Source organism: Arvicanthis niloticus, unplaced genomic scaffold (assembly GCF_011762505.2).
Source record: "Arvicanthis niloticus isolate mArvNil1 unplaced genomic scaffold, mArvNil1.pat.X pat_scaffold_255_arrow_ctg1, whole genome shotgun sequence".
Classification (NCBI taxonomy): Eukaryota; Metazoa; Chordata; class Mammalia; order Rodentia; family Muridae; genus Arvicanthis; species Arvicanthis niloticus.
In genome coordinates, this window is record NW_023045921.1 from 48,184 (window position 1) to 63,400 (window position 15,217).

The 15,217-nt window shown below is 37.0% G+C and overlaps 1 protein-coding gene across 1 annotated transcript in view; it reads right to left on the reverse strand.

Moving 5' to 3' along the window:
• LOC117701816 (neprilysin) overlaps nt 1–15,217 on the reverse strand; it is a 79,867-nt gene that overhangs the window by 28,925 nt on the left and 35,725 nt on the right. The window contains exons 8-15 of the mRNA XM_034493240.2: nt 12,607–12,741; nt 10,726–10,827; nt 9,037–9,173; nt 8,835–8,928; nt 7,432–7,560; nt 6,535–6,633; nt 5,488–5,568; nt 1,984–2,087 (exon numbers count right to left, since the gene is read on the reverse strand). Coding sequence (XP_034349131.1) covers nt 1,984–2,087; nt 5,488–5,568; nt 6,535–6,633; nt 7,432–7,560; nt 8,835–8,928; nt 9,037–9,173; nt 10,726–10,827; nt 12,607–12,741 — 881 coding nt within the window. The remainder of the gene's footprint in view (nt 1–1,983; nt 2,088–5,487; nt 5,569–6,534; nt 6,634–7,431; nt 7,561–8,834; nt 8,929–9,036; nt 9,174–10,725; nt 10,828–12,606; nt 12,742–15,217) is intronic.

Here is a 15,217-nt window from a genome sequence, read left to right on the forward strand (position 1 = left end):
AATGCTTGCTAATCAGCTAGATATTAACTGTGGTGCTCAGCAGATGGACTTGGGTCAGATTCAAATAGTCATATGTAATAAGGGTGGGTAGACTTCAAGTATATGCATGCATGCACTTGGAGCACATGGAGTGAGAAAAAATTATTTAGGAGTTACTAGTTATTCAGTTGAATTTATTTAGGCTAGTTAGTAACTTGAAATTTTTATGTGTCAGCTTTTCTGTAAAGCACTTTGTAACATAACTCCAAAATAGTCCACAGTCTGAACCCTATCCTTGTAGTATGAATGTGCATAGATTCCTTCTGAAAGTGTTTGGGAATGAAGATCTGAGTATGGAATGTGACTTCAGGGTACATGAATGAAGTGCATAGAATATATTTGTCTTTCTGACATTGTCTGTCAGCGAGGAACTGAACCTGGGGACACATGAAACAAGAAAAGAGACAACGGTCTCTTTTCTCCTATTAAACTAGTGCCACATAAGTCAGACGCTTTCACGGGGAGAAACCGTAATGAAATACAGGGAACTTTTATTACAATACATCTCTTATGATTCAGTCCTAACTATTTAATGTCATTACAGCCAGAGTGCTCACGGTGATTTTAAAACACAAAAATAAATTTCACAAAATTAAAGACATCACCTTGGGAAACATCCATCCTTCCTTCCTTCCTTCCTTCCTTCCTTCCTTCCTTCCTTCCTTCCTTTCTTCTTTCCTTCCTTCCAGTAAGTACAGAAAACATGCTACAAAAAGAGACTAATTCAAAGGATCCTATTGGAGGACAGTACTTAGGAAGAATCCTTGTATCTGGGCTCCAGTCTCAGAGCAAATACCTCAAGATCTAGAAGCACTGAGTTGAACATCAGTATTTTTTTTTTAACAAATGCTGCTCACATGATTCCAGCAATGCCAATGTGCAGACAGATATTTGAACCTTTGCATTCAGTGCAGAGGAAAAGAATGGAGAGAGAGAAAAGGCTAGCACTGAGTGACAAAGACCTTGGGAGCTGCAGTGACTGACAGATCTTTGGAAATCACTCAAACTTAAGCAATCTGTGCACTAAGCTTTCTGTCATAAAGCTTTAGGCCTTTCCTGGCACAGTTCTTTCCTGTGGTGCAGGTAACCACTTCACTCTGCTTCTGCTGTACCTATCATCTACCTACTGCTGTTGTTTGTGTCTTATTTTCCCAGTACTCAATGACAACTGGACTAGTCATTTTTTCTAGAACAGTAGTTACAGAAATGATTGAAGCCTGTTGTTATTCAATACTCAAATCAAGCTGGAGCTTTTAATTTTTCACAGCTCCATAGTTTAAGAATTTTAATTGTAGCTGTACTTGGTGTTAGGTGCCAAGAATGGCTCCAGTTCTTCAGGGCTTAAGGCTTTGGAAGAAGAAGTTGAAACTAAGGAGCTCTGTGGATTTGAGTGGTCAGGACACTTGCTGGTCAGTTTCCAGGTATTATCTATTGAGTTGAAGAACAAAGGTCAAAACTAGAAGTGTGAAGTACTGATGAGACTACTGTGCAGAGGTCAGAGGTATACAAAGGCTGTTGCTCAAGATCATTCCTGGCATCTTGTGTAGCTTCTCCAACGCCACGTGAAACAACCAAAGAAAGGGTGGGTGGGCTCACAGGATGCTTGACTAATAGAATAATTAGGGACTAATAGCAGAAGACTATTCTGGAGACAAAGTAAGGCCAAAGCACAGGCTTAAGACCTTAGTTACATTAAAGTAAGATGTTTCTGAGAACCTTGTCCACCAAAAATTAGAAAGAAGCCACTTGAGAGATGAAGTTAAGTGCAAAGATGCCTTAGTGAAGAAAGGCATACATTGGGAGTTCCTGACCATGTTAATACAGTACAATTCAATGTTCTCAGGACTTCCTAATGGAGGGAGGTATTGCTGTGGTGAAGGATCTTGAACCAATAGTGAGAAAGATTGCTCCAGAATGAACAATTAGAAAACAGACTATACATACTCATCTTTGTCCACCTTTTCTCGGAGCTTCTTTAGCTGCTTGCTTTGGCTGAATTTCAAATTTTGAATTATGTTCTCAAAGTATTCATCTTCCCTGTAGTTCAACTACATTGGGTAAAAATGAGTTGGAGAGAAATATTAATTTCATCACCACCATAATTTCTCTATAAAACAAGTTAAGTACAGCATTAAATACAGTTAAGAAACAGCATTAAAAACTTACCAAAGGATGCTTTTTTTATTAGCCTTGTTAGATATTATAGTTCATTCCTTTTCCTAGCTGAATCACAGTTTCAGTGTATTCTTTTATAACCAATCAAATGAAGCCAAAGGTCAGGCCAACCTCACAATACTGATATCATTCTCCATACCATAAATATGTATAACCACACCCTCTTTATTCAGTACCTAGTATTTTCAGTTTTTTAAATATATATTATACTCATTTGATCTTCCTAATGATCTTGTAACCTAAAATCTGAGACCAGCATTTTATTTTATTTTATTTTATTTTATTTTATTTTATTTTTTAGGAGATGTGAAAATCTTTATTGGCTATTTTATTTACATTTCAGATGCCATCACCTTTCTCCATTTTCCCTCCCTAGAAAACCTCTATCTCATCCCCCCTTCTCCTTTTTGTTTTTATATTTTTTAATGTTAATCAAAGGCTTTATAAGTTTGGTAATGCTCAATAACAAGATGCCCATACAATCAGAAGTGTAACTCAATACCCAACCTAGATATACCAACTACCTTTGACTGGTGGAAAAATGCAAACATCTGCCTCCATGTTCCGTACCCCCACCCCACCCCACTTCTCTCTCTCTTCTCACCGATCTCCTCCTCTCCTTCTCCTCCTCCTCTACTCCTTCTCCTCTTCTCCTTACTCCTCCCACCTTAGCTCCTTCTATATATCACCCTTCCTGTTAAAATAAAACTTTTCTCTTAAAATACAATTAGAGCATAACTATACCAATTTGTGTCAGTAAGGTACAAGATAGACCTAATACCCAGTCCATCATTTTGTTGACTAGCCAGAACCTCTATCATCTCTCCTAACTAAAAGACTTAGTTCTGAACCTGGCTTTTTTTCTTGTCTTTAGAATGAATGTCAGCTGAAAACCATCCACTCAAATCTTTTTTCTCAAAGTAAATAGCTGGGATTGGCTATGAGACTATAAGTCTTCAACCCCATCAGAGGTCCAGAATGACTGAGTTAATTGAAATTATGGGAAGCACAAAGCATAGCTTCTAAAATTTAGCCAATTTATAGAGACCACTGAACACCTGGACAGTCCCTATACTACAGAATGATGGAGCATCCGATCTTCAGCCTTCTGGCTCAGGATCATCTGACAGACCTAGTGATGCAGAATTATTAAGGGCTGATTACTCTGTTTTGACAGATATAATCAGTCAACTATTCCGCAAGTGTGTCCTTTTCTGGACAGTGATTTGTCTGTAGATGAAAAGAGGCAATTCTTGCCTAGTGGCTGTCACCATACAACTGGAGTAACTCCAAAGATGCTCAATTTCTTCTTAGACTCCAAGACAGGAAGCTGTCAGGAGCAGACAGGTCTCTAATCAAAATGAACATTAATACAGAAATGTTTGTAATGTCAATTCTGTGGACTTCTGACATTTTGAAAACCAACTATCCATGTAAGGTAATCTGGACTGTTGTTTGCTAACTCCTCTCAGCTATTTCTAAATAAAACATAGAAAACACCCTAACAATAAACTCAGAGCCATGAATTTGCTATAGGCCCTTAACTCACAGCCTAACCATCTCAAATCAGTTAGAAAAGTTAAAGAAGGACTGGGTCTAAGCCTTGTATTCCCAAATGTGTTATATAGGCACAATGCCTATGAGAATAACAATATTAATCTCACTTTTATAATAATAAGAAACTCGTACCAATGAAAACCTTAAATTTGAAATCAAAGTAAATTTTATACCATTTAAGAAATTATAACTTCATCTTAGTAACAGTTATACATACTTTTACCATTAGGTTATGGCTATGCAATAAATCCTAGCTATTCCTCCCTGTTCCAACAAAACCACTACTTTCCCCTAGAAAGACAGCCCAATATTAACCACCTCAGTCCCCAAACCCAGGGAATAGGGGTGCCAACTCTTCATTAACTTCTTCAAGCTGATTATGGGTGTTGAGATATTAGAAGATGGGCGGGAGGAAGAGTAAATTGATAAGCCTCTGACACTGTGTCTTCACTCCATCCAGCTGGAATTCCAGGACATCAGAAGTTCAAGCAGGTCTGCTCAGCTGGCTTGATGAATATATACAGTGAGGCTGTGTATTCTAAGATACTGCTCAGGTTAGATCTCTTGGGAGCTCTGCTTCCTCTGGGTTCTGTGAGATTGGGGGCAGAGCTGCTGTCCACGATCCGCTCAGTGCTCAGGCCCAGACCGGAAGGAACCAGCACCGAGACCAGCATTTTAAAGTAAGAACGTGAGCTGGAGATGTTTCTGGTGATTAGCTAAGATTTAAAATAGTAGCAGGGCTGGAATTTGGGCCCCTGGCAGCTTTGATTATGCTTTTGCTCTCAGGCAGTCCACTCTTGCAGAAAAATTTTAAAAAAATTAAAAAATAATAAAAAAAATAAAAAAAAGAAAGCTAATTTCTTCCGTAAACAGAAAAGGATGAATAAGCATTTTGACATGTACACCTCCACATTCCACTAGTTCTTGGTGGATGAGCAGCCATCACAGTCACGTTGGACCTGGGGGCATGTCACTTGTTGTGGCCAGAGTGTCATGTCATGGTGGTGGTCACAGGATAACAATAAGCATCTCAGTCAAGTCCAGTTATAGGTTAGCAATTGACTTTGACCAATGTCACCTCTTTTAACAATGACACTACCAGGAAGAGTAAAAAACTGTTTTGGTTCTCAGTTATATTTGGATTTTAATAGAAAAAGCAAAATATGTGATTCTCACAGAGATATTAATTAGAAAGTGGAAGGCTTTTTTACTTTTGTAGCCTGCGTAAGCCATTGTAAAGGACTGTGGGCAGCCAGTCACTCACCACTTAGATGGCTACTCCTGACACTCTTAAGTAGTGGTTCTCTACCTTCCTAATACTGAGACTCCTTAATACAGCTCCTCATGTCCTGGTGACCCCCAACCATAAAATCTTTTCATTGCTGCTTCACAGCTGTCATTTTGCTACTGTTATGAATCATAATGTAAATACTTTTGGAGACAGAAGTTTGGCCAGAGGAGTTGTGACTCACAAGTTGAAAATCACTGCTGTAAAGGATTAAATGTTTTTCTCACCACTATTAAAATGAAGTATTGACACCAAATAGAATCTAGTACAATGACAAGAAAGGTTAAAATAAGCATAGTGTGGGTATCAGTGTTGAAGTTATTAGGTGTTAGTGGGAACTACGGTTTTAGGCTATTTTATACAGTGTCTGGCCTTTCTAGGCTACAGTGACCTTGCCACCAGCTCCACATATCACTGTGGAGACTTACCTCAAGGTACTCATTATTCAGTTTGTTCTCATTGGAAATGATGTCATCAGGATAGCCAATCCTTTCTTTAATTGCCAAGGCCTGCAAAAATTACAACATTGAAAGCAGAGATACAATTATCTCCATAACTGCAGCCTTCAAATACAAACATATTATGTCCACAACCAGCAATTAAATAGCCTGATGTGCTATTTACAAATGGAGCACCTGACAGCCTCAACCAGTGTTCTTTGCAATGGCTCTTTGCTTTAGCTAAAACAAAAACAAAAGAAACAAAAATAGGCTTGAAATTTATCTCCTAACCCTGACCGTCCTTCCAGGATGCAGCTTTCCCGTTTGCTGTGCTGCTCCATGTGCAATATTATTTTATGAAATTTTTTTTCTCTCCAGACTTTTCAGTTTTATAGAATGGGTAACATTTAGTGCTCCCAATCTTGGAGGATATAATTATCTTTCCACTTCATTGATTCAGCTGAGAAAACAGATAAGGGCTCCATGAGCTTAGTGGTAATACACTCCTGGATATTGGTTCCTTCACTTTTTATGTTCCCCATGATCCTCAAAGTCACTGCAGTCCACTCAGGTTAAATGAATGACATGAACTGCACAAGTGGGGAGTGGGTTTCGTTGTGATCTCCCTCGCATTTGTCCAGTGTTTATAATTAGTTCTATGTTATTATTTGAAATTTATTTTAATTGTTTTATTACTTGTTTCTATTTATTACTTCCCCACTCTTCTCTGAGACAGGTCTTTGACTGTCCTGGAACTCAGTGAGGAGGTTGGCTGGCTAGTAAGCTTCATGGATATACCCATCTCCAACTTCCCTCACTGGAACTCAGATCTGTCCCACCGTGCCTACTCTTATTTTTTTTTTTAAACATGAGTTTTAGAGATTAAAGTCAGGTTGAACTCAGGTCATGTTTACAAGGCAAGCATTTACCAACTGAACTTTTAGGCAATTTTTGATTATATTTTTTCCTATATATTTTTAAAGTGGACCTTTGCCTATAGATCGATTTGCTTCAATGGCCCTGACTGGTCTTTACCTTCTCTTCGGCTTTCTTTTTTGTTTCAGCATCCATCCAAGTGAGGTCATCTAAAGTCTGAATAAAAACTTCCCGGATTTGTGCAATTAAATCTTCAACCTCAAAGCAAAAGGATATTAGCTTATTAATAGTCTAATACAAACTATGGTTCATGAGTTCACCCTTCAGTACAGTTTTTAAAATGAAGCCATATGCTGCCCTTATAGATGCAATAGTATGCCAAGAAATGTAAATTTACAGATGAATTCTGACCTCCCTCTAAAATGGATGTAAATAGGCAAATAGGATTAGTATATTTTAAAGCAATACTGCTATTATCAAAATTTGTCAATTCAATAGATTGTATTACATACACAAAGTTAAAGTCATCTTAGAATGTCCTAGTTCATGCTATTCTTTTACAAGAATAGGATATTAGCTTTCAATGTCACTGTTGGTTCAATTAAGCAGGAAGTAGCATTTTAACAAGTTGTTTTACTATGCCATTAGACTGCATTGCCTTAATTAGAAAATAGGATACCCTTTTTATATTTCAAATAAACTGTGGCTAACATTTTTGGTACTTAAGGAAATGGTCAGTTGGGAAACAGACAACTTTATAAGTCTAATTCATGACAGTGTACATTAAGGACACTGTTTCTGGGAAACAGATAAGTACTTTCAATTAAACAATATGAAGGCAGAAACATAACTAGACTTCTATGGAGGAAGGCAGAGACATAACTAGACTTTTAAGACATTCAAGGTGAAATGTGTTGAGAACAATGGTACATTATGATCCATAGATTCTTTGCCAAATTAATAAAAATTAAGCAAAAATGTGAACAATTGTTACTGATCAACCAAATGAACGGCTAGGGTGATATTTAAAGGCTGACATGCTTGCTGAAGCATTACCACATGCTTGCTTTCTCCAGCAAAAGCGGCTTCCACATAAAGCCTCCCCACAGCATTCTCCATGTTCCCATTGACATAGTTAGCACACCGTCTCCACGTTGCAGTTTCTGACGTAGTCCCGTAAAGGGCCTATAAAATAGAAAAGGCAAATGGCATCTGACCAGGAGTCAGGGCTGGTGAACAATAAGAACATGCAGTCTGCAAGACGCTAGTCGTTACGTCTGGCTGAAGTTCCTGAAATACTCATCGCTTCTCTTCACAGAGTAGCTGTCCCTAAGCCACAGTAAAAAGTAAACTGATTGGGTTGTTTACTTTTTTTAAAAAAATGAGCTTCGGCAAACAAGGTATCTTTGCGGAGGCTTGTCCCAATAGAACTTTTAGCTATTACAAGTTAATAACCTCCAGAAAAGCTTTGGGAGAGAAAATACAACACTGTTCCTACTATACAAACATAAACGTGAGGAAATGTTCAATAAAGGAACAGAGAGGAAAGCTTATACACTAGAAAACACATTTCTCCTTTTAATGGCTCAAGTGAAGTCCAGGTGCTTTAGGAAAACTGTGTATATATAAATTTTAGTATCAATAAGGGGATTGGCTTAGGCAATGGCAATTAACTGGAATAGCATTTTTTTGCAATCTTTATTTAGTTGAGATAAAGTCTCACGTAGCCCAGACTACTCTCAATTTCAAGATGTAGTTGAGAATGATGCTGGCCTTTGGAGGCACTCCACTTCTCAGATGCTGGCATTAGAGGTGTGAATGACCATCTTCACTAGTTTGTTTGCTCATTGCTTTTTTAAAATTGATGCTCAGGCATGCTTACAATAGAGCCACATCCCAGATCTGTATCAAATTTGTTGATTTTATCTTCAGTGAAGAAATTGGAACTTTTAAGCAGTTCTTTGCCAGAACATCAACCAGGATGTTAGAGTTTCTTCACTTCCTACTGACCCCTTTCTTTATACCCAAACTAAATGATTGCACAGATAACATATACACAGCCTAAGGCTTTGATGTTCTACCTTCCCTACAGAACACAATGACAAAGAAGTCTATCATTGTATATCCCCTATGTGCCATATGCACCTGAAAATCAAGTCAATTGACGAAGGTACCTCTATGATGGATTGAAACACACTGGCAACAACAAATCAATGTATTCTTTTATATAATCATGAGTAACTCCTTAAGGGTTATTAATCATGATGTCATAACAGGCCAGCATAGGATGACAAAGTCCAGGAAGAATGACCTCTTCTTACACAAGTGCAAAATAACCAAGCCTGGGCATTTTGTCTCTTGGGACTGATCAGCACATTCTAGCATTTACATGGCAAACATTTACAACCATGTATCTCTTTATGCTTTAAGTCTTAAGAAAAGAGAGATTTTGTCTTCACCTTGCGGAAAGCATTTCTGGACTCCTTGTAGTTTCGGCTGAGGCTGCTTACAAGATCCATTATGAACCTCCAGGACATTAAATTTTGAAGATCTCTGTATAAAAAAACCCACCACCCAGCAACAAAAAAGATGAGGCTGCAAAGCTTCTACAGACGGATATGAAATGCAAATTTGAGGACATGGGCACTCTGACATACGTACCTGGGAGTATATTTGGTAAGAATAGGCTTAAGTTTGGTTAAATATTCTGGAGCATAAACCACCACTTCTTCCTCATTTTGAATATTAATATTCACAGTTGACATGATTTCGTTTGTGAAATTTGACCAGCTGAATGGCTGGGGAAAAGCAGGTGTAAAACATTTAGTAATTATGGCTTTCTCTTCTTGTTTCCAAGAAGTATGGTTAGAAGTTCCCACACTAAAGGACTTCAGCTGCATCATAAAATGCTTAATGTAACAGTCAGTTTGTGTTTGGGATTTGTTGTCAATTATTTCAATCATCTTTTGAATAACTATTAGATCAGCAACATGATTGTTTAGATAGTAGAATTGGACCAACCACTGAAGACAAAACCATATCTGTTGTGCATACAGAGTACACAATTAGAAATTAGGCTCATTGGCATCTCTTCTTTAAGAAATATTTTTTTAAAAAAGAAGAAAAATGTAATTTAAAAATAAAACTTCATTGGTCTCTGAAAATGCAAGTATATAAAAACTATTAACAGTAGATATTAATTAAAAAATTATTTCAAACACAGATATGCACTTGAGCAGAGTTCCTGCTGTAAACAGAACATTGCTACAGCAGAGATGCTGACGAGTCAGACAAAGGAACATGCTTTGAGCTATTTACCTCAGCTCCATAGAGGAGCCCATGAGTTTTAAACTACAGTAGCTAAGTTGAGAATTTCTAACTGATGGAATCTTATCTACTATACCTTATATGGGAATTGAGTGTCTATGTGCGTCAGAGTCTTAGATTGTCATCTATGTACACAAAGGGCCCTTACTGTGTAAGAAGTGCTAGGCTAAAACATGTGCTTTCCTTTGCTGCTTTGGATCAGTCTCTCAAAACATGCTTATTTAATACATTACGTCAATAAGTATATGTAAGAAATGACTAATTCATGAAAAAAAAAAAACTGACCAGAATCAGTGCAGTATTACCGAATTAGTACCAAGAGAATGTTGACTGTGGGAGGTTTGACGTATTTCTGTAAACATGGCTTCATGTCACAAGCATGTGGACCAAGTGCTACTGCTACTGCTACTGCTACTGCTACTGCTACTGCTACTGCTACTGCTACTGCTACTGCTACTGCTACTCCTACACCCCCCTTCCAAAAAACACAAAGCAGGGTGTTAGAAACTAGCTAAACAAAAATAAGCAAGCCCTGTTCATCAGTAGATTCTGAGACAAATTTTCTTCTTACTTCCTGATTCTGATTCTAAATACTGAATACTTCCATAGATGGCGTAGATGAGAACATGGAAAGTTCTATGAATAAATTAGTCTGTTTCAAGAATTTAAAAGAAATTTAATATCTCCTTGCTTGACAATTCACACAGAATGACAATGTAAAGGCCTCCCTCTGTACCCTCTTCAAACCCTTTTCTGCTACAGCGTCTACAATCTTGTAATTTCTTTTGAAAGGAATGTTGCCTTTGAAACTCACTTTATTTAAATACAGAAATATCAGTTTCAAAGATCTCTCTGCCTCAAGACTTCTCATGGTGTCAAATGATGAAAGTCATTCATATTTATTTTGAAATTAATTTGTTTTTCATAAATAAAATGTAAAGTTGTAATATCAGGAAAGGGTATAATCAGGAAAAGGGTAATATCAGGAAAAGGGCACATCAAACTTGAAAACTTTCTACTCACCTTCCCATTGATCTCCAGAGAAAAGTTATTTTGGAGCTTGGTCAATGTCATTTTATTATAAAGCAGCATTGGGTCATTTCGGTCTTCTGGTTTAGTTGTAGCCTACAGATTTAATGTTTGATTGTGGTTTTAGAAAAATATAACCATATATGATGAAAAATAAAGAATAAGGTAGACATTAGATAATTTGACTTGGGTTCAAAATTTATCATTTTATGTATATTCCGTGATAATTAAAATTTAACCAGATCATCGAGCTTAAAATTCTTCAAAACCCTTTTAACATCTTGGTAACTCTCCAAGCCACGTAAGTAACATTAGTGGCTAATGATCAGTTCAGTTGAGTCTGCAGCTGTTTTACATCAATTTTTTTAATATAGTCATCTCCAATTTATCTCTCAAATACTGGCTCCTGCCCTCACTTTGTAATTGAGTATTCTAGATAAAAATTAAGGCGGGGGGGTGGGTGGAGAATGCAAAAGGCTTTATAAGACTTTATGACAGTTGGCTCTGCAAATTTTTAGTCTGCAGCAGGTAGGTTGCAGGATGGCCAAGGAGAATGGCCACACTACTTTTGTGACCTCCCTTCCTTCTACCTAATAACATAAACTCAACTGCGTCCAAGTTAACTTTGTTCACTGAGTCTCAAAGATAAAATTATAACAGCAACTCTTAAGTTAGTGCTTGGGAAGAATAAAAACAATTTTAAGTGTGAAGACACAAAGAGGAAGGTCTAAAATGAGAACTGGCTGAGAAGACCATCAACATTCCCTTCGGACTAACTTATCTACTCATTGATGAAGACAATCAATATTAAATATCTCCTCCATACAAGACAACAGGCACACTGTAAGATACACATTAGTAATACAAAGATAACGTTGCCCTGGAGCTAATCTCAGAGCCTAAGGGAGGAGGAAGCCTAACAAGTATGTCCCAGGCAATATAGAGTGACGACTGTAGAGCCGAAGCTGCCCTAGGGGGACATGGTCTAAGGACATATAAAATCCCAGGGCAAGAAATTGTTCTCTAGCGATTCAGTTTTCCTCTGAGAACAACAAGTAATCTATCAAATGTCCTCCACAGAGTTGCTCCTCCAAGCAGACTGACTCTGGTTAGGGGTAGGTGTTGGATTTATATAACCCAGCAAATCTAAAATTACTCTCCATGACCTTTAGTCTTTAATCTTCTGCAGAGGCCAGGTGGCAGTGGTAAGCAGATGAGGAAGGACATGAGAGAACAGGGTTCTGCTTACACTGTTAAGGAACTCTGAGGCCAGGCTCAATCACAACCCTGAATATTGACGAGAGCCAGAGTTCACTTGCTCATGCCTGCGTGGAAGACTCAGAGAACAGAGTGCCAGTTCAGTCTCCAAGGGCTTGCCTGGAACCAGGAGAAATGCAGAAATACCCTTGGCTCTGTTGCTTAGATCTTTCTGTTTTTCTGACTTCAGCAGTTTCAGAGTCTGAAATCAGAGGCATTACTTTGACCTCTGACCAACTTTCTAGCAGGACAGAGATGATCTCGGCAGACACTTTGTATTTCAAGTTAACATAAAGTAAAATTGTTGAGAAAACCCGCTGTGTGTTTGGATGGGTCTTCCTGCATCATGAGGACATCTCAAAGTCCCAGTGAAAGATATTGATGCGACTGCTGACAGCACAGCTTCTTTACTATTTGTCAACCCTAGTGTGTCTTTTGGATTTCAGGAAATTCTATAGTTTCAAAGGTTCTCCGGAAGTTAATGATCCATTACTAGGCTATGCATTTTTATCACTGGGTTAAAGAGCTACAGTTTTATTTTAAAATAGCATAGAGAGGAGGGAATGAAGCAGAAAGTGGTTGACATTATTCAGTATCCCAGAAAAAAATATGTTTTACATTGGCAATTTCTTTTTCCAATTCCATAACTTTATTCATTTCCAAAGAGAGCTGGTTTTCATCAATAGGCAATCTTTGTTCCTGCCGAATCAGTCTGGCCACAGAAATCATAAAATCCACATATGCTGTGCAAGCCTGAAAGAAAAAAATAATATGTTGTTGGGAAACCTTCTGATAGTCATTGTGGCAATGCAGGATTTTAAGATATTAATTTTGGTAGAAGAAAAAGAACAATCAAATAGAAATATTTTCTAAGTGTTAAAAAGAATGACGTATACAGATTCTTTTAATTGTAGCTGAGATACAGCAATAAAATATTACTTAAAATGTTTTTAATTTATGGTCATTTGGCTGTGGATATTATGTTATTTTCAAAAAAAAATTATTTTGCCTTCACAAAAAGACAGTTGTAAAGTGCTTGTTAAATAGATACACATGTTACTTCTTTTTCCTTCCTAAAATTTTTCTTCAGGTTGGCTTTGCTTATACATACAAGCAAGTATTTTTTGAACTATTTCTGAAGAGACAGTTACAAATGCATAGAATGTGATTAGGACATTTTCACAGATTCATCTTGGGCCAAGTTAAGGTTTTTTGAGACTGCTCTCGGGAATGCATCCAACAAACAACAAAAGATTTTAATTTTTTTTCCCATTATACCCTTCAGTGATGTCAAGACCAGGAAAATTCAATCCCAATTCTGCTAAGTCTCAATGTCCTGTTACTTATTAGCCACCATTAGACATCCATCTACGATTAAAATAAAGTGTGATATTCTTATTTCTTTTAAAATTTACCCTGATTGATGTTTCTATCAGGAACTTTAGTTGGAGAAAGGCGAGTGACTGTCATCAGGAGAATTCTGCCACATAACTCCAGGATATGTGAATGAGATTTCGATGCTTCCAAGACTTGGTGCTTGGGTAAATACAAATGAATACTATAATGTGTGCTAAAAGGGTGTGCCACTTTTAGTTTCAGATGAATTTTATATCCCTACTAAAGGATTAAAAGCACAAAGAGCACCCCATATTTAATTTGAGTGTAAAGGCACATGTATTTATAGATGTTCACCATCAAACATAAAATATAGTAAAGTGAAAATGTCCTATCAATCAAGACTCTGAAACACAATGAGTTAATCACTGTGAATCTCAAAAATAATGCTTCTGTCCATATTTTTTAATAGGATAAAGTATAGGGGTGAATTTACATTTAGAAATCCAATCACTGAGATATTAGAAATGAAGAAAATATAATTTTGTATAGGTTATTGCCAAATCAACTCTGTTCCTATTTAAAGCTAATCAGAGTTCTTGTTTCACTTTGAAATAAACAAACATGTCTGGGTTCATCCCTCATGGGACCACATAGGCCAAAATATAAGAATGTAGTGTTGGGCTGGAGAGATGGCTCAGAGGTTAAGAGCACTGGCAGTTCTTCCACAGGTCCTGAGTTCAATTCTCAGTAACCACATCATAGCTCATGACTACCTATAATGAGATCTGGTGTTCTCTTCTGACCTGCTGGCATGCACACATCAGGCAGAACAGTGTATAATAAATAAATAAATAAATAAATAAATAAATAAATAAATAAATCTTTTTTAAAAAGAATGTAGTGTTTTGAATTAACTATATTTCAAAGCATATTAATCTAACTGCTTTCAGCAGGGAATTACTACTGCCTATGAAGGAGATGGTAATTTGAGTTTTCTAATATCAATCTTTTCAGGTTTCTCTTTGCTATATGAGATACGTTTTTGTCAATGATGTGAGAAACCAAGAAGAATCCTTCTATATACTTCGTTGATTCTGCAATCTGGTTTTTATTCTTTACAAATGTATTTGATGATTGTGGAACCTTGGTGGGTAACATAATGAGTCAATCCGTTAGTCCTACTGAACTGGTAAAATCTTGTATCACTAGCTCCTGGGGCACATGAATAGAACACAGAGCTGTGATGGCTGAGTTTCAGCCTGGCCACCACTTCTTATTAAAACACGTATTGCAGTATGTTTTCTCTCTAAATTCCTTTAGTAGTTGTCAAAACTCAAACTCATGTTGCAAGATTCTAAGTTAGGCTTTATCTTTTTCTAAATTTTAAGCACATAAAAAGCCAAATGATATCAAGTATACAGATTTGAAGAAACTGATATATTTTTGAAAGTGAAACTTAGTTTTTTTTTTTTTCTAGTGTCTTAAAGAAGACTCAGCTGTCAGGGCAAGAATAAGAATAAGCTCTCATGTTTAGTGGTTGTGCTTTGAAGAGACAGTGAATCAAGAATCCTTTCAGTGGAAAAGAACCCGAAAACATCTAGGAGCCCTTTGTTAAAAAACAGATTATAAAACCTAGCACTGACAAGTCTTTTTAAAAGGATAATTACTTTTAGAAGCCAACATAAAGTCCATATAGCAGTAATTTTGTGGTGCTTTAAACTACACATTAGCAAAAATAATATTTACTAATCCTAATATCATAGATTACGGCTTTGGTTAGAATGATTTCCATATTACCACAGGAGATTATAGTGTTTATAATCTAGATCTTTAGAAGAGCGGATTCCTCCAAAAAAGCTGATATTTTTTAGAATTGGTAAAGGACATAGCG